The 17,438-nt window shown below is 40.5% G+C and overlaps 1 protein-coding gene across 1 annotated transcript in view; it reads left to right on the top strand.

The window, feature by feature from the left end:
- The window catches only part of LOC149300018 (A-kinase anchor protein 13-like), a 93,932-nt gene extending 77,298 nt beyond the window's left edge, over positions 1 to 16,634 (top strand). Inside the window, exons 19-38 of the mRNA XM_089485506.1 lie at positions 1,079 to 1,146; positions 1,637 to 1,700; positions 1,989 to 2,124; positions 2,579 to 2,691; positions 3,154 to 3,300; positions 3,786 to 4,036; positions 5,472 to 5,597; positions 5,682 to 5,799; positions 6,110 to 6,358; positions 7,358 to 7,434; positions 7,842 to 8,023; positions 8,111 to 8,193; positions 8,591 to 8,779; positions 12,167 to 12,328; positions 12,532 to 12,602; positions 13,044 to 13,082; positions 13,501 to 13,551; positions 14,132 to 14,581; positions 15,228 to 15,498; positions 16,585 to 16,634. Of these exons, the coding sequence (XP_089341632.1) occupies positions 1,079 to 1,146; positions 1,637 to 1,700; positions 1,989 to 2,124; positions 2,579 to 2,691; positions 3,154 to 3,300; positions 3,786 to 4,036; positions 5,472 to 5,597; positions 5,682 to 5,799; positions 6,110 to 6,358; positions 7,358 to 7,434; positions 7,842 to 8,023; positions 8,111 to 8,193; positions 8,591 to 8,779; positions 12,167 to 12,328; positions 12,532 to 12,602; positions 13,044 to 13,082; positions 13,501 to 13,551; positions 14,132 to 14,581; positions 15,228 to 15,498; positions 16,585 to 16,634 (2,897 nt within the window). The remainder of the gene's footprint in view (positions 1 to 1,078; positions 1,147 to 1,636; positions 1,701 to 1,988; positions 2,125 to 2,578; positions 2,692 to 3,153; positions 3,301 to 3,785; positions 4,037 to 5,471; positions 5,598 to 5,681; positions 5,800 to 6,109; positions 6,359 to 7,357; positions 7,435 to 7,841; positions 8,024 to 8,110; positions 8,194 to 8,590; positions 8,780 to 12,166; positions 12,329 to 12,531; positions 12,603 to 13,043; positions 13,083 to 13,500; positions 13,552 to 14,131; positions 14,582 to 15,227; positions 15,499 to 16,584) is intronic.
- Positions 16,635 to 17,438: the final 804 nt, after the last annotated feature.

The following is a 17,438-nucleotide window of genomic DNA, read 5'->3' as shown; positions in this document are numbered from 1 at the left end:
AAATCTTACAAGGCCGGGCAGAGGTAATAGTGCGGAACTTGGTTTTCTTTTTTTATTTGGACGGCTGAATAGCAAAAATAAATAAGAAACCCCTTTCCTGCTGTTACTATATGTGAGGTTGTTTCACACAAACGCTTCCTTCCTGCGGGAGGAGATACTGGACTTTTCCAATAGTTTAGTAATAGAGCGAGTTTCTGATCAAGGTTATCGCCAAGGATGAGAAAAGCCGTTATCATGCAGCTGTTTTTGATCCGATAACGGGCTAAACAGATTACCTCTCCAACACCACGTCATTTCCCAAGGGGTAAAGGGATCACCTTGTTTACGGGGTCATAGAGACGCAATGACAGAACTATACAGGTCAGAAGATTTTGCTGCAGGTGTGGCCCCCCAAGCCGTCTTTATTGATAAAGGTGCCCCAGTCAAGTCTCTGCTTTTGGGCCCCTGTATTCCGGGGGTTCCTCAAGTGCCCCCCATCTATACTGACAAGTAAGGGTCTTCCTAGGGTAATAGAACAAAACTTTATACTTGGGTATAGAAAGTGGCAGAGAGGTATTTGACTCAGATCTGCCAGTGAGCACATGTTAGACCACCTCAGACACCCACCCAACAAACCCCAAATAAAGCGGACAAGCATTAGGAGCAAGTGCTTTGACACTCAGGACTCCGTGGCACTTTGTTATTGCCCTTTAGATGAGGTCTTCTATTATAGTAGCTCTTGAAACATCTCCCTAACCCCAAACTGATTTCTGATTACTCTAAAATGGTAAACCACAAGGGGAAAGAGACTGGCCAAAGCACAAATGCAATAACATGACAGCTGTCTCTTTAACAGTTCATCCAGTGCTGTGTCATCCAGATACCAGCATTCAAATTATCTGCAAATCCACCATAACCGCCCCATCGTTTCAACGCGGGCGTCATCCGCGCCGGGGCTATCGTTGTGAGCGAAGAGGCTGATGCCATCTGTTCTTCAGTGACACGAGGCTTAAAGCCATACTTCGTAAAAAGTCTCTTCCGCTGTATCGTTTAATACAGTTAAAAAATAACTTTGGAATTTCTTTTCTCTTTTCATCAGATTGCAACTCGATCGTACACAAAAGCTGCCGAGAGAATTACACTCCTTGTGCAAAGGTCAAAATGAAGGTAATGCCTGTGATGTGATGTGTATGCCGATGAAAAAAATCACATGTTGCACGGCATGAAGTAAAAGCAAGCGCTTGTATGCATAGGAGAGCGACAAGTAGATTACCGGCAAAAGACTTCCACACTTGGTCTCTTTTGTATTCACCCATGAATTGTATTAGTTTGGTTGTTGTACGTTCCAGCAAAAGCCGTCTAAGAGTTAATTTTTGCAAGCGTGCAACATAAAGAAGCCTTGGGAATTTCCTTCCTAGGAATAAAGCAGGAAAAATCTCAGAAGCATTAAGCAACTGGGCTTTGTGATACAAATATTTCATTCCCGAGGCAATTGGAACACGTTCCTGAAGGTGTGGTGTTATCCCATAACAAAGCTGCCGCACCTTTTGTCTGTGCACACGTGTGATCTGGGAAGAGAAATGCCTGCTATGTGCCGAGCATAAAAATAATGAGTACTTACTGGATTGTTTATACGTTATTTCTTGTTTTGTTTCAGCATCAAAAGGTTCTTCAACCTCACGATACCTCCTCATTACCTGCTGTCATAATGAGAAACAAAGGTGGGACTTTCTGATTAGTTGTTATGGCAAAAAGTGTAGGTGATTTAATGGAACAAAATCTTATTAAAATAACTTGTGCATTTCTGTTGAAGGCCATGTCTAGTTTGCATCTGTGTCTGTCCCATTTCACAAAATCCTCTCTGTGCACAACGCTGTGCCGTCTCCCTGTGGCGGTATTTAACAGACTGATAAGCGGGAACGTTCTGACAGTTCCTGCACAAAGTTATTCTTCGGTAAACACAATGTCACATATCTGTGCATTTAATATAATTCTTCTTTTTTTTTTAGGTTCACAAACAAAGGAGAGGCCTCGCTCTGCAATTGTTGCTCCAGATGAAAACACATTTTCAGCATTGATAAGTAACAGACGGCCCCAAACGGCACTCTCTATTTCAAAAAGTATCTCGACTCAGAATATTGCAGGGTGAGGAGTTGTTTATCCTTTTGTATATGTTATACACGTTTTGTACCCTCTTTCAATGCGAATAAATCGTGACTGTAAAATACCAGAGTTAGCCAGACCACAAGCTGTCGGCCACAGTGGCAGCTGTAAGTTTTGAGGGCCCCTACGCAAATGGGAGGCTGTTTTTCACATAAAAGGGGTGAAAAGAATAGTTTTCTGTAAACTAAGTGACACAGTATTTACATAGGTTGTGGTAGTAACTTTATGAAGAATATGCCTGACCTGGTCCCTTCGACTGGCAGGGCTTTAAGCAGCTGCTTACGTCGTAGAGCTACCTCTTGGAAGTTTTTGTAGGGTAATTAACGTTTGACATCTCCTTGTGTAGAGCTTCTTGAAGAGCCATAATGGCAATTTATGAGTTGTCTTTATGTTCCATCACGGTCATTAAAATGTCCTTTAAATCTGCTTTCTACAGGGTTGGATATGATGAGAGCATTCTTACTACCTGGAGGGTCCTATCACAGTCAACAGACTCTTTACACAAAATCTGCAAGGTCAACGAGTCCATGGAGTCACTTGTTGATGAAGGTGAGGACCTACTCAGATCATGGCTTAGCAAGGGTAATCTTCCAGAAGTGCCAAGCTCAGCTGCAAAACCCCGCAAGTGACCTACAAAAGCATTTTGACACATTATATGTAACCAGCATGTGGTAAAGGAAACAATATGTTTCAAATACTTGCCATTCATTTGGTTGTGCTTTGTAACATCCATTATAAAACCGTGGAACCGTATTCACCACCTTTTAGTATTGGTATTGTATATTATCTGAATCATCGTAAAAGATGAATAAGAGAATTTAAGATTCAATTGACAAAATCCTCCCAAAGTGTAATCATAGGCAGTGATTTACATCTCAATAGAGTGGAAATGGTGGCTAAGGTTACAAAAATAACAAATTAGTTCCTTTCTTCAAACTAATTTTGTGGGTCATGTGACAATAAGGTCCACCTGAACTGACAGAGCCTAACCATGATCTTCTGTGCTGACAGGGATGGATTTGAATGAGGGACAACTCATGGGTGAATTTGAGATGGACTCGAGGCAGCTAGAAGCAGAGTCCTGGAGCCAGGTGGTGGATAGCAAATTTCTTCGACAGTTGAAGAAAGATGTAGTGAAGCGTCAAGATGTCATCTATGGTAAGACTTTCCTATTTCCTGACAAGACCTCCTACGATGTATTAGTGTTTTAAGATTGCTTGCTAATGCTAAGCAATGAGATTCTCTAAGCCAAGCACATTTCTGGTTGTCCAGCTTAAGTAAAACACTTATGGGACCCACTTAAGTTCCCAGTAACGCACATCTTTTTGTTACCAGGCTTAAATTTGTATTTGGTACTGATTGTTAAACCTTTAGTATTTATCTTTATATTAGAAGAACTTATTACATAAGTTCAAGATATATATGAAATGTTGCTGCCACAACTGATAACACTAGCTTGAGACGACATATTCATGTACCAACTTGTCCAAAGAATCACCAAAAGCAGTGGGGCTCTTTTGATCAGCTAATGAAGCTTCAGACAATAAGAAAATGTAATTTAATGATATTTAACACCACTTCAACCATGCGGTTCCTTCCGTTGAATACCAACAGTTGTCTTCTCCAATCCCTTTGAAACACAGAGCTAATGCAGACTGAAATGCACCACGTCAGGACGTTGAAAATCATGAGTGACGTGTACAGCCGTGGGATGGTGACGGAGCTGCAGTTTGAGCAAAGTGTCTTGGAAAAGATCTTTCCCTGTTTGGATGACTTGCTCAACATCCACAGTCAGTTCTTTCAGCAGATCCTCGAGAGGAAGAAGGAATCCATGGCTGACAAAAGTGAAAAGAACTTTGTCATCAAGCAAATCGGGGACATTCTCGTCAATCAGGTAAACACGGTGATCTCTGCTGTGGCTTAAAGGAAAAGTCATCCCTAGAATTTTACCTGATGGAAAGAAATGAAGCAAGCTGGAATGGTAAAATGGTATATGACCTTGGGCAAGCCTGCCGAATTGGTCTTCCTGCTTTACTATAATTTCTCATTGGGATACTGAACACATCGTTATTTGCCTTATTTTTCTGTGGTAATCTCCAAGCAATTGGGTGAAAATCAGGGTCAAAGGCACTCCAACAGGAGCTGCGTAGGCTCATTTCTTACCTTAAACTGTCAGGTTTTAAGTGCTACAGATCATGCCCTTATAGATAGCTAATATAGATTAATAAATGACATTTTCATTTACTTTTTCTGTGCTTAAGTATCGTGATAATTTGAATCACTGAAGCAGGAATTATGGTTCCAACTCCTTTTACAGTCCTTTTTCTAATAAAGATTAAATGTCCATTGTCCACATAACTGGCCATAAATCACATAGATGCCTATTAGAAAGGGTAGTGTTGAATATCACCCCGGACAGACCAAGATAGTACAGTAAAGCCGTGCAGAACAGAAATAGGGAGACGTAAAATTAAGAAAGCCAAACACACAACTGGGCTGCTGGCCGGAGCCAGATGCGGGATTGGCAGACTAGGTGGAACAAGTGGTTCTTTGCCACCAATAACATACGTGTCACGTTGTCGGCCTGATGATTATATGTGTTCTACCAGTCTGTCGATTTTTCCTCATGTAGGATTAGTGCGAGACGTGCTGCGCAAATGATACTGATCGCTAGCTCTGGGTCTGGCACAGACTACTCGCTCTTTAGCTGATATAAGTTAATGTGAGTCACGTAAAAAACACAGCCTAAGCCAGTAATGAGCGTGTCGGAACAAAACTATGAGTATTCAGCAAATTACAGGGGAGGCCTGAACATATTGATTAAATGTACACTTCAGGCATCATATACACCTTTAATGCATATGATAGGTGAGCATTCGTTTCTAATTGGCAGAAAAAAAGGATCCATTCCCTCTATTCATCAGCAGCTCAGGCTCTTGCAAGAGTTACAGTGAATCTAAAGAGACCCCCAAACTGCCCGAGCAGAAAGCGGTCCCACTCATTTCAATGGGAATGCTATCCTGCCAGTGACTGGCTGCTTCAGAGGGGCCGTGGAAAGCACTTCCAGTGAACGTGGTGGGACTGCTTTCTGTCTCTTTAGACCCCCCTGGAACCCTTAGACGAGACAGCACTGGGGTTAGTATGTGTGGCAAACCTCATCTTCTTCAACACAAAAAGCAGGGGGCAGGAATGAGATCAAAGAGATGCAAAGAGAGGGTTCTGATGACCTTCCAATGCATTTATTGTTGTTGGAGCACAAACCTGTCCCGTGAAATTGAAGATCCTTGTGAGTTTTATTCCTTTTTAATAAGTTGTTACTGTTTACTTAGTTTTCCGGAGAAAACGCAGAACGGATGAAGAAAACGTATGGCAAATTCTGTGGCCACCACAACGAGGCCGTTAATCACTTCAAGGATCTCCTGTCCAAGGAGAAGAGATTTCAGGCCTTTATAAAGGTACCTGACGATAACGTAACCTTGCATACGCTTTCCTTAAAACATCACTCAGCTGGCTTTTGACAAACGTCTGTGTTATTTTAGAAAAAGATGAGCAGTGCTGTGGTGCGAAGACTGGGAATCCCGGAATGTATTTTACTGGTTACCCAAAGGATCACAAAGTATCCTGTTCTTTTGCAAAGAATCTTGCAGTATACTAAGGGTAAGTGTTGGCCACGCAATATCTACAACAATACCTAGAGAGAATACCTGGAGAATGTGTGGTTTAATCTAAAATTCCTTGTAGTCCCCTTTTAAGAAACACTGAAATGCATAATAGATAAATGAATTGATGTTCATAAAGTTAATTTATTTTTATTTCTTTAAATCTTTGTCTATTTTTTATTTCCCCCCACTAAGACACCCTGACTCTCGGAAAGCTAGAGAGAATGCATTTTTCATTTGACGGAAAATAAATTCTCCTTCACCTGTATGACCAAAAAACTTAGATCACCTGGTTTGTTCTGTTACAGAAAATGAAGCGGAGCATCAAGATGTAGCCCAGTCTCTAAATTTGGTAAAGGATGTTATAACCGCGGTGAATAGCAAAGTCAGCAATTATGAGAAGAAGATGCGTCTCCATGAAATCTACAGCAAGACAGACAGTAAGTCCATTCAGAGGATGAAGAGCGGCCAGATGTTTGCTAAGGAGGATCTGAAGCGACGGAAACTCGTTCGAGACGGTTCAGTCTTTCTGAAGTCCACCACGGGTCGGCTGAAAGGTGAGGCTTGATGTGTTTATGTAAAGGGAATATTGTTGCTCTTTGCCATATCTTTCATTTTGTTTTGTAAAGCACTATTGGTAGATCAGGACATTAAAATAAGGTATATTATGCACTTTCAATTTCAGTAAGACACTGCCTTTTCCAAACCAGCCTATGGGTTGTATTTTCAGTGGGTAAGCCCACGTTATAATATATGTACTGTTAATAGTTGTGTCGTTATTTTTAGAATATGTTTAACAAAAGCTGTAAGTAATAATAGAAAGGCAAAACACAAATCCTGTTCTCCGTGAATGCCTCGGGGTCTTAGGAAAAGGAGTATTTTTCTTGCACGCTTTTCTCTGAGGCCTAGTTCTGATGAAAATGTGTGTACAGTTATAAAACGTTATAGTCTGAAGAGCGGAGTGGCCGCTGTCGGTGATTTAATTTAGTCTGAGTGAAGAGAGAGCGTCTTCCAGGCAGTTTGTTTCTGTGTTTATGGTGTCTTCGGGATGATGCACTAGGTAGTTAGTCATCCTCACCCGCAAGAACATCACTGCCAAGAACAACCAGTTCTCCCAGTCTCCACCCTACCGGAGGAGCGCTTGTTTTTCTCTGTTCCATCATCGCCAGCTTTACTTGGTAACCTGGTTTTCCACCGACATTAAAATTGTCCCTTTGGCAGAGATGGATGTTTAAAAAAAAAATAAAAAATCTTTTAGCTGGCCAAGCAGCCCAGAACCGCAGAGCATGACAGTTTTAGAGAAGGCGTTTTAGCTAAGGAACCAAATTACTGTAGCCATTAATTTCACCTGCGGTTTTTAATAGCAAACTGGAACATTTACCTAATGCAGAACATGTGCCTTTCAAATTTGAGCCAGGATTGAATACGAACTGACTTTCTACAGAAAAGCTATTGAGAGGGAACTGTGTGAGGTTTCAACCCAAAATATGGCAGATAGGCAGGGCAAGAAATGGGGATTCGTTTAATTTTGCAACCTTATTTTTTTTGTCATACAGAGGTCTTGGCGGTTCTGCTGTCGGACATTCTAGTCTTCCTCCAAGAAAAGGATCAGAAATATGTATTTGCATCACTGGTAAGCGAAAGGAACTCCAGCAATGTTTGATAGCACTCAAGGTCTTGGAGCCTCACCACGTATTACATTGATACAGACTCTATTGTTATTAGGTTACTTAATAGATTTATACAATAGCTTCATAAGTGATAAAGCACGGCATGGAGTGAAACACTTTATTATTCTTTCAGGCATATAGAATAAATTATAATTCCAGTACTGTCTTAATGCCTTCATTTAGGTAAAATGTCCAAGTGTACACAAACAATATCTTATATTACAGAACAAAATGTCTGGTTTGAGAACAAAATAAAGACCACTGGAAAATAATTTTGAGTTTCTATTTGTATTCTAATGGAAGTGAAAAACATCTGTCTGACAGAATATTGTTGTTTATGGCTTTATTTCTCATGTCTGGTCTTTCCTAGGATCAGAAATCAACTGTCATTTCTTTGAAGAAGTTGATTGTGAGGGAGGTGGCGCATGAAGAGAAAGGCTTGTTCTTAATAACTATGGGAGTGAAGGACCCAGAGATGGTGGAAGTTCATGCAAGTTCGAAGGAGGAAAGGAACAGCTGGATTCAAACTATCCAGGATACCATAAACACAATGTATGGACCAATGTTTCAGCAGAGTCCTGCCCTGGTATCAAATGTTGACATTTACTACCATGTTCCTCAACTTATTTGTCTGTTTAGGAACAAGGATGAAGATGAGGGTGTACCAAGTGAGTCAGAAGAAGAAAGAAGAATATTGGACACTAAAGCGAGAGAGCTAAAAGGTTAGCCATTCTATAAGCTGCGTTCTGCTTATATATTCTTATAAGGGATAGCTTCTTAGTGATAACAGGGTCACAAAACATACAAAATGTACCCTTTTAAATTCAAAGTATGTAGACAGCAGAGTTAGCATTTTTGCTATTACTAACAGTACCATGTAGGCACATTATAGCACTGGAACGCCATGCATTGTGGCACCATTCTTTAGTGCTTTTCAAGACCATCTCACGCATTTATTGAAATCACATTACAGAGGCTGAAAGTTAGATTTGCAATGTATGATAATATATTCTTTTGAAACCCAGACCCAATATGTCTTCAATCATCAGGAGGTAGCAACAGTGATCTGGATGTCCTGCAAATAATGTGAATGTTTTTAATTTATTCTCCCAAATGTAGAGCAACTTCAGCAGAAAGATCAGCAAATTATAACATTATTGAAAGAAAAAGAGAAGATTTTTCAAAGTTTGACTGATTGCTGTGGCAATGAAGAGAGCTCTCCCACCGCATCTGGTCGAATGTTGTTCAGAGCAGACACAGAGGACAGCCCCAGAGGAGAGCCGGTAATGAAAAGTGCAATGAAAGAAGGTACGGATCTAACCCTTAATGCTGTCTCTGTGTCCTTCATAGACCTTTCCATATCCTGAATGTAAAAACATAGGACATGTTTATAATACAAATACTTTCAAAATGTATTATAAAGAATATTGCTGCAAAAGGGCTGTAATGGTCCTTACTTCATAATAATGTCTTTTTTAAACTCATTTGGAGATCACGCAGGCTATTTAACTAAACCCATGGTAATCTTCTGTATGCTTGCTCACGTCATGAGAAGCCTGGGCATTGTGGACGTTGGTGTTGTATTGTTTGGTACAATGCCTTCCTGTAACCCCTTAACGACAATTGCCGGTCCTGGCACGACACGGAAAAGCATGTGCTTTACGACAATTGACGTGCCAGGACTGGCACGTCTTTAAACGGGTGCAGAAAGCGATCTGTTTTCGCTTTCTGCACCCAAAAAACGTTGCTGAATGCCTCGACCTCGAGGTATTCAGCAACGCCGCGATCGGAACGAAGGGGCCATCTCTGGCCCCTCCACGGGGCGTCAACATCCGCCATACTTTGTATGGCGGCGGACGCCCGTTTTAAAAGCGTTTAGGAGGCGATCGACGATCGCCTCCTAAACTTAAATGGTGTCGCTGGAATGCCTCGATCAGGAGGCATCCAGCGACACCAAACACTTACCTTTCGATGGGCTGTGACCGCTCCGGAGAGCGGTCACAGCCGCAGCTGCCGATGATCTTCGCCATCAAGCAAGATGGCCGCTGCCCTGTAACAGGAACCAACAAATTTTAAAAGTTCGCTAGATGGTCCAGACCATCTAGAGAACTTTGGCTCCACTTGCAGGTTGAATACAGGTACTGCATTCACCATGCAAGTCAATGGAACCCAGCTTTCTAATCACAGTGTGATTAGTAAAAATAAATTAAAAAATAAAATAAAATTAATAATAATTAGAAAAAAAATAGTAAAAAACTAGTAAAATGTAAAAATCATTTCCCACTGATGTCACTATCAGGGGAACCTCCAAGTTGAAAAAAAATGTTAATTTTTTTTTTTTTAAAAGACGAAAAAAAAAAAAATATATATAAAAAATATATTTTTGTGAGCAAGTCCTAAAATTAGCATATTAGCTTAAAACAATTCTCGCATGGAAAGAGTTAAAATACTGGCATATTAAATGCCCGTGGGGTGTCTACTTTTAAAAAAGGTATGATTTGATGGGGTAAATTGAATTGGCCAGGTTCAACAACGTCCCAATTAACACCGGGGGAAGGATGGCCACACACCTAATTTCCAATTAGAAAAATGCACACGTACCAAATGTGGCCTTTTAGTTCCCACAAAAATGACACACCCATGCATGTGGGGTATCACTGTACTCAGGAGATGTTGCTGAACACATTATGGGGTGTCGTGTGACAGCGGCATATACCAGGAGCTGTAAATTCATACATAAAGTAGGTGTGTGTGGGAAAAATACACACACAAAAATACTACTGCAAACTTTGAAAACATGCTGGTGGTAAAATGTGTGCATGCAAAGAGTTAAAATACCAGCATTTAAAATACCCTGTGGTGTCTAGTTTTGAAAAATATATGGTTTTGTTGGGCACACTGAAATGGCCCGGCTCAAAGATGTACCAAATAGGGCATGGGCAGTGGATCCCCAAATGCCAAAGTTCAACATTGAAAAATGCGCATGCCCCAAATGTGGCCCTTTTGCCCCCAAACGGCCAGGCAAAATCATTCATGTGAGGTATCGCTGTACTCAGGAGATGTTGCTGAACACATATTGGGGTGTTTTGTGATAGTGACATAAACGAGAACTTTTTAATTCATACCTGAAGTAAAATGTGTGTGGAAAACCAAATGCAAAAAAATGACTACCACAAAGTTTGACAAAGACTGGTGGTAGATATGGTGCATGGAAAGAGTTAAAATACTAGCATTTGAAATACCCTGGGGTGTCTAGTTTTAAAAAATATATGGGTTTATTGGGCACACTGAAATGGCCCGACTCAAAGATGTACCAAATAGGGCATAGGCAGTGGATCCCCAAATGCCAAAGTTCAACATTGAAAAATGCGCATGCCCCAAATGTGGCCCTTTTGCCCCAAAACGGCCAGGCAAAATCATTCATGTGAGGTATCGCTGTACTCAGGAGATGTTGCTGAACACATAATGGGGATAGTGACATAGTGTGATAGTGACATAAACGAGAACCTTTTAATTCATACCTGAAGTAAAATGTGTGTGACAAAACAAATGCAAAAAAATGACTACCACAAAGTTTGACAAAAACTGGTGGTAGATATGGTGCATGGAAAGAGTTAAAATACTAGCATTTGGAATACCCTGGGCTGTCTAGTTTTCAAAAATATATGATTTGATGGGGTAAATTGCATTGGCCGGGTTCAAAGATACCCAAAATGGCACATGGGGGGAAGAATTACCAGATTTGGAAAAAATGGCTTTGAAATAGCAAAACGCTACCTGTACTTATTGCCCCATAATGGGTAGAAAAAAGCAAAAAAACATAAAAACATTGGGTATTTCTAAACTTAGGACAAATAGTAGAATCCATTTAGCAGGTTTTTTCATTACCTTTTATAGATGAGTAAAAGATTTTTCAACTAAAAGTTAGAAACAGTCATTTTTTTCTAAATTTTTCACCATATTTTATACTTTTTTTAGTAGTAAATAATATGATACAATCAAAACAATGTCATCTAAAGAAAGCCCTTCTTGTCCTGAAAAAAACAATATCTAATGTGTGTGGGTTCAGTAAACGGGAAAGAAGAAAATTACAGCTAAACACAAGCAGCGCAGAAATGTTAAAAAGGCCATTGTCACGAAGGGTACAAAAAGTAAAATCAGCCTTTGTCACGAAGGGGGTAAGCATGCGTAAGTGTTAAGGATTTTGACAATATCACAGGTTGGTGAAGCAGATCATTTACTTTTCCTCTGTGGAATACAAAATCCACTGAGGGTATATTGTGGCGAAATGGGTCTTAATTTCCATTCTCAAGATCCACATGCTTATTCCCAATTATCTGTCCCCTGTTCAGTTTGTTGTTGATTGGTTCAGGCATCCTTTGTAAGGTTTTTGGAACTTGAGAGACAGGCAATTGATTGGATAATGCCGGCGCTGCCACTGATCTCAGCTTCCATGAGACCAAAGTCTAAACATAATATCCTAAACAATTCCACTGTCCGTGTTTAAGGTTAGTATGTTCTGCATTAGAACATCATAATACTGCCTTTTAATCAATGGATTGTTTGCCAACTGGTAACATTTATACCTTTCTCTTCCGTACGATCAACTGCAAGACTAGTTAAAAACGTTACTGAAAACAAGTTTTATAAGATCGGTGCAATTTGTCTAATCACAGTCATGTTTTTACATCGCAGTTGAGACGCTTCAGGGCCTAGTGAACAAGAACCTGTGGAGCAGCGTGGGCCAGCCAGCTACCAGCCCCACGGAGCTGGAACCTGGAGTGGGCCCTGTTTCCCTTCCCCGAAGAGCCGAAACATTTGGGGGGTTTGATAGTCATCAGCTGAACGTTTCAAAAGGTAGGTTTCCATTGCATTTCCACATATGTACCAGGAGCTTTTACGGTTACACCGCCCCGAACATAAGCAACCACCTTTCTCTGTTTTCTTGTTGACGTTTGGGAATTTAATGCTTTCTTTTAAAAATCTTATTTACGTGTAGATTTGGGTGCATTAAGGGTACTGACATATAAATAAATCCCATATTCGTATTTCCATTTTAGTTGGCGAAAAAGAGGAAGGAGAGGATACTCAGGATCTCCGTAGAACTGAATCGGACAGCGTTCTGAAAAAGGTGACCTATTTTGGTGTTTTCTAGTTGTGTAGCTTCATAAAATACATTAGAGACATTAAGCAGGAGTTTCTATCTCCTCTGTTCAATGAAGCATCAATGAAGCTCTATTTTGGTGGGATGAATGCAACATTTCATTGAGAAACCTTGCTTATTCCCCTACCCAACACAGTTGGCGATTTGGGCAAATGTATTAATTCCCTGCAATTTCTCTCCAGCTCTGCTTTAGTAATGTAAGGGAACATCTACCTATACAATTAGTTATGATTTATAGTTAAATGTATATAGCGTCTCAGCTTTGGCCCCTGCTGCTATTTTATTATAGCTTCCTACGGTATATTGCATTTAGCATTTTTCTAAGACTCTTCGAAGGCCAGTGCTTTGTGAGAATAAAAACGATTCCCTCTAATATGACCATTTCTGCGTTCTTATTTCTCGCTACAGGGGACAAATGCCAATTTGATGTTTAAAAGAAACAGTGAGGTAAGGAATTGTTCCCATTTTGAATAAATAATAATGAACACTTTATTAATGGATAATAATGAGCTTTTTTGCTGATGTGGGCAGTCCTAGTGAGATCTAACAGGATCAGTGTAATTCAGCCTGAAGTAAACCAGGACAAATATCATCCCCTCCCTTAGAAGGTCCCTGCAGGGCGACCGCTTTCCTCTCTCCCTCATTCTCGTGGTCAGGGAGACCCATCACACATGTCACACGCGTGAGGGGGAAGTTGGAGCTTTCCTCGCCCCAAATGGGCCTTCCAATGCTTCTTTCCCCAGAGCCCCTGAAATGATGAGGCCTAATAGCAACAGAAGCAATATACCTTATACTCTTTTACAATAAGATGACATTCATAAGCAACGTTCACTAATACTCTGTCTTATTTCTCATTTAACTGCAGCAAGTTCTCCAGTCTGTTACCAATCTCCATAAATTTCTGAGCACTTTGCAGGTAAGTTTTTTTTCCTTTGGTTAATTTAAAAATATGAACTTGGGATGTGTCTGCACAGTATAAAAACTCAATTTTATCAGAAAAATGTAGGGTGCGAACACCATGTCTTGCTTGCTTCTGTTCACACTTTTTTGTCTCTCAACAAACACATATTTATAATGATTGCCTCCAGACGCACCACCCGGTTTGTAAAGAACATAAGTTACGCGGTTTCCACTTTTATGAACAAGAGGCAGACTTGGGCAAATAATAACAGGAACAGTATAATGTACACTGTAACAGTGTATTCTCACATGTAAATATCACGTCTGTTTAACGATAATATCATACCGAGCCTTTGACAAGAGTTCCCTCGTGAAGTTAGGTGTTCACTAGTTCAGGACTTGACCAAGAAAATGTTGACATGCTGGAGAGACTGACCCTTTGTAAATCTGGGTTAGGAGAGAGGACAATGTTTATGAGTATCTGTGAATATATTAAAGCTTGGTAATGTGTTTTTGTCATTATGGCTGTAATGGATATTTGGTGGAAAAATGAAAACAGGCGTTTAAACCACACCGTGCTCTTGAATTTTCTCCAGGTTGTGGTGTTACAGCAGGACACCTACATAGAGGATCAGAAGCTGCACCTCAATGAGCGAGCTCTCACAAGGACTTCTTCGAGACCAAACTCGCTGATTGAGCAAGAAAAGCAGAGAAGCTTAGAAAAACAGCGACAGGAGCTAGCGAACCTTCAGAAGCAACAGGCGCAGCACTTAGAGGAAAAGCGTAAAAAGGAACGTCAGTGGGAAGCTCGAGAGAAGGAGCTGGCGGAGCGGGAAGCTCGACTGGCAGAGCGAGAGGAATTGGCACGGAAAGGCGTTCTAGAGGTGGAGCAAGAAAGGGCCGAGCTTCAGAACAAGAAAGATGAATATCAGCGAGATCTAGAACGTTTAAGAACAGCCCAAAAACAACTGGAAAAAGAAAGAGAACAGATGAAGAAAGATATGGAAAATGTATCAGAAAAGAACAGGAGGACAGAACACAGTCAGGTAAAAGAAGATGTTAGTGCTCGGCAATAACTGTGTTCTCTGCTGGGGATCCTTTGTATTGTGTGTCTAAACAGTGAGGATCTTCTCGTGGGAAGAATTAGTATTTTAATGTAGACGATAATGAAGATTGCTTGGCTGTTTGTATGTATGCATCTTGATCCATATCATAAAATCATCCGGTTAATCTCCAGTCAACATTTTCATCTACTAAACCATGTTTCACTGGAACATTAGTCAATTCTTGTAAATTTAATGTTCTAGATTATAGAACTCATATGCAAAAAAACAACCACCATAGACACTCTATATCAACCGGATAGAAGAGCATTGGCTATCATCTGGTTACCGCTCACTAAACCAAACCACTTTTATTAAAGGCAGCTCTTAAAAAGCTTTGATATATATGTATCTTATACTCTTAAGATATCTCCCATTAATGTAATAATTCTATAGACTTTCTACATTAATACTGCACATATGACTTAAATATTTATGGTTGGTGCTGAACTAGGGAAAAACCTACCGCTCAGATCCATTTTACTTGTGAGGCAACATGTAAGAAATGTACAGACCTGCCAGCCACCTCTCTGCCCTGTTTGGTCTAATCGGCAATTGTGACCTTACACTGATCGCTATTCTTTTTCAGGTTTCCTGTCAACACGATAAACTCGGCAAGATGCCCTCACTTACTGCTGGCACAGACTGCAAATGGCACAGTTCTAGTTCTTCCAAACCGGAACATTTAGAATCGGAGCTTTCTGCTTCCCCCAAAAAGGAAAGTTTGTTACGGACTGACAGCAAACAGAAAGGAAAAAGCCACTTCCCTTGGCACAGCACAAACCAGACTAACAAGGTATCAAAGCCAAAGGAGAAAAAGGACAAGAAGAAGGGCAAAGGTGTCCGATCCGCAGGCACAGGTGAGTACACGATACATCTCGTCCCTACTGTTAGGTGGAGACACGCGGGCTTCATGTAAGAAGCAGAGATCTTTTAATAAATAAATATGTCAACGAGATCATTGAACATTTTAAGTTAAAGCGCTCTTGTTCTGCAAATCATCTGTAGGTTACAGGCGGATATGAAAATCGTGGCTACACGGTGCCTGCCTGTTCCTGAACATTTTGTCCTACTGTCCCAAGCAGTGTACAGAATGCAAAACATCCTCAGGCCTTTATGGAATATGCAATTCAAACACAGGGGTTTTTTGCTGTGCTTCCACCGCGATCATCAGCTGGGTGGCTGATGCCGGCTGCCTAGCAATAGACAACGAAAAATATAGCTTTTATGCCTCTTTCTGCTGTGTGCTGGAGACAGGAGGACAGTATAGCGTAACACACAGCCAACGGGCAACACTATTGTTACATTTTTTATGAAATTAATATTTTAATCAGATTTAGTATAGGTTAGTAGGGACTTTTATACAGGGGTAAAAAAAAACTAACTAAAAACATGTGTTTGGTTAGGAAGCTTGGTAGTTTAGTAAGTTTCATATGCCTAGTGTCATTTATTATAATTTTATTTAGTAAGATTGTTTGTTGCATGGGTGGCTCTGATAAAATTCACTTGAATAACTTTCGACTCAAATCCCCTTCCCCTCCAAACAACAACAAAAGAATATGTGGAATAATCTCTGATAGAAATTCCAAACTTGAAGACAGAAGTCAGAAAAATGTATTTTCTTTCTTCTATCTCTGGTATGAGAGCAGTTGCATGAACCACAGATATGCCGCTATTCAGAAATATGTCATTTTCTTGGGTTGAATTGAAACTGGTTATTACCGTACTGCTTCAAATAAAACACTGCAATACTATGAAAACAGGATTTTTAGATTTAATCTACCTTTTTGGGGTAGCAAATACAAAGTGGATTTTTTAAATGTGTGGATTAAAATATAAATGCCTTGAAAGGATTTTAACCTCCAGACACTTTGCGTGCATACTTACAGTGGACAAAGTCTTGTGTTGTTACCCTGTGTTAAGTTTCCATGTCTGACTGTTTTCAGATACGCATACTGTGGAAGGAGCTACGCCGGAAGAAGAGATATTCTGCTGATCTTCCGAACTCTCCAGGGGTACCAGCAACCTCAACAAGGACATTGATCGGAACGAGTCCGGTCCGCAGTGTGCCAGCTGTGCTGATTTGCATGGTCATTGACCACTGTTTTGGAGAGAACTGCTGTATTCTGACGTTTGATGGTGAAAGGGTTTGTTTTAGACACACTGATTACTGTACATGCTGATTCCACAGTCAGGATCGTTCCCTCCTCATATAGGAAACTCATCATGAATACTGCGATTATCCAGCCAACAGCAAATTCCCATTGCCACATCTTTCCTTTGTGGTCATACTTTCCATAAAACCTCTAATCTCCAGGTCCCGGCATCCTTTTGTTTACCGAATGGACCGAGGAGATGATTAAGGATGCATCCCAACACCAAAACACGGGGTACATTTAGATTTGCTTTTCGGCTTGGTCTGTGAATGCACCATAGTATTCTTTCAACACATCAGGACCATCCTAGTAAGAAAACATCTAGCTGGGGAGAGCTATGATTTCCCACCATATTAATGTTTGGCTTTATACTTGACAGATGCTTGTCAGCTTCTTGGTTAGATTTCTTAGAAGCAAGGAGTTGGTGAAAATAACTCCATAAGTGTGCCATGGATCAGACAGATTACATATTAAGTACCACTGATTGGCATTGTTATGGATGTGACTTATGACATCACTTTATTTGGAGAAATAAGGTGTTGTCTGGGTATATATTTGGCCAAGATGGGGCATTTGTTAGTTTGATATGGTTGAAGGTGCTGTTAGCAGCCAGCAGGGGGCAGAGCCGACGTTCTGAGAGTATT

Source organism: Sceloporus occidentalis, unplaced genomic scaffold (assembly GCF_023333645.1).
Source record: "Sceloporus occidentalis isolate IW3139 unplaced genomic scaffold, rSceOcc1.0.p SCAF_26, whole genome shotgun sequence".
Classification (NCBI taxonomy): Eukaryota; Metazoa; Chordata; class Lepidosauria; order Squamata; family Phrynosomatidae; genus Sceloporus; species Sceloporus occidentalis.
The sequence above is the reverse complement of the archived record's forward strand: the minus strand, read 5'-3'. Positions and strand labels throughout refer to the sequence as shown.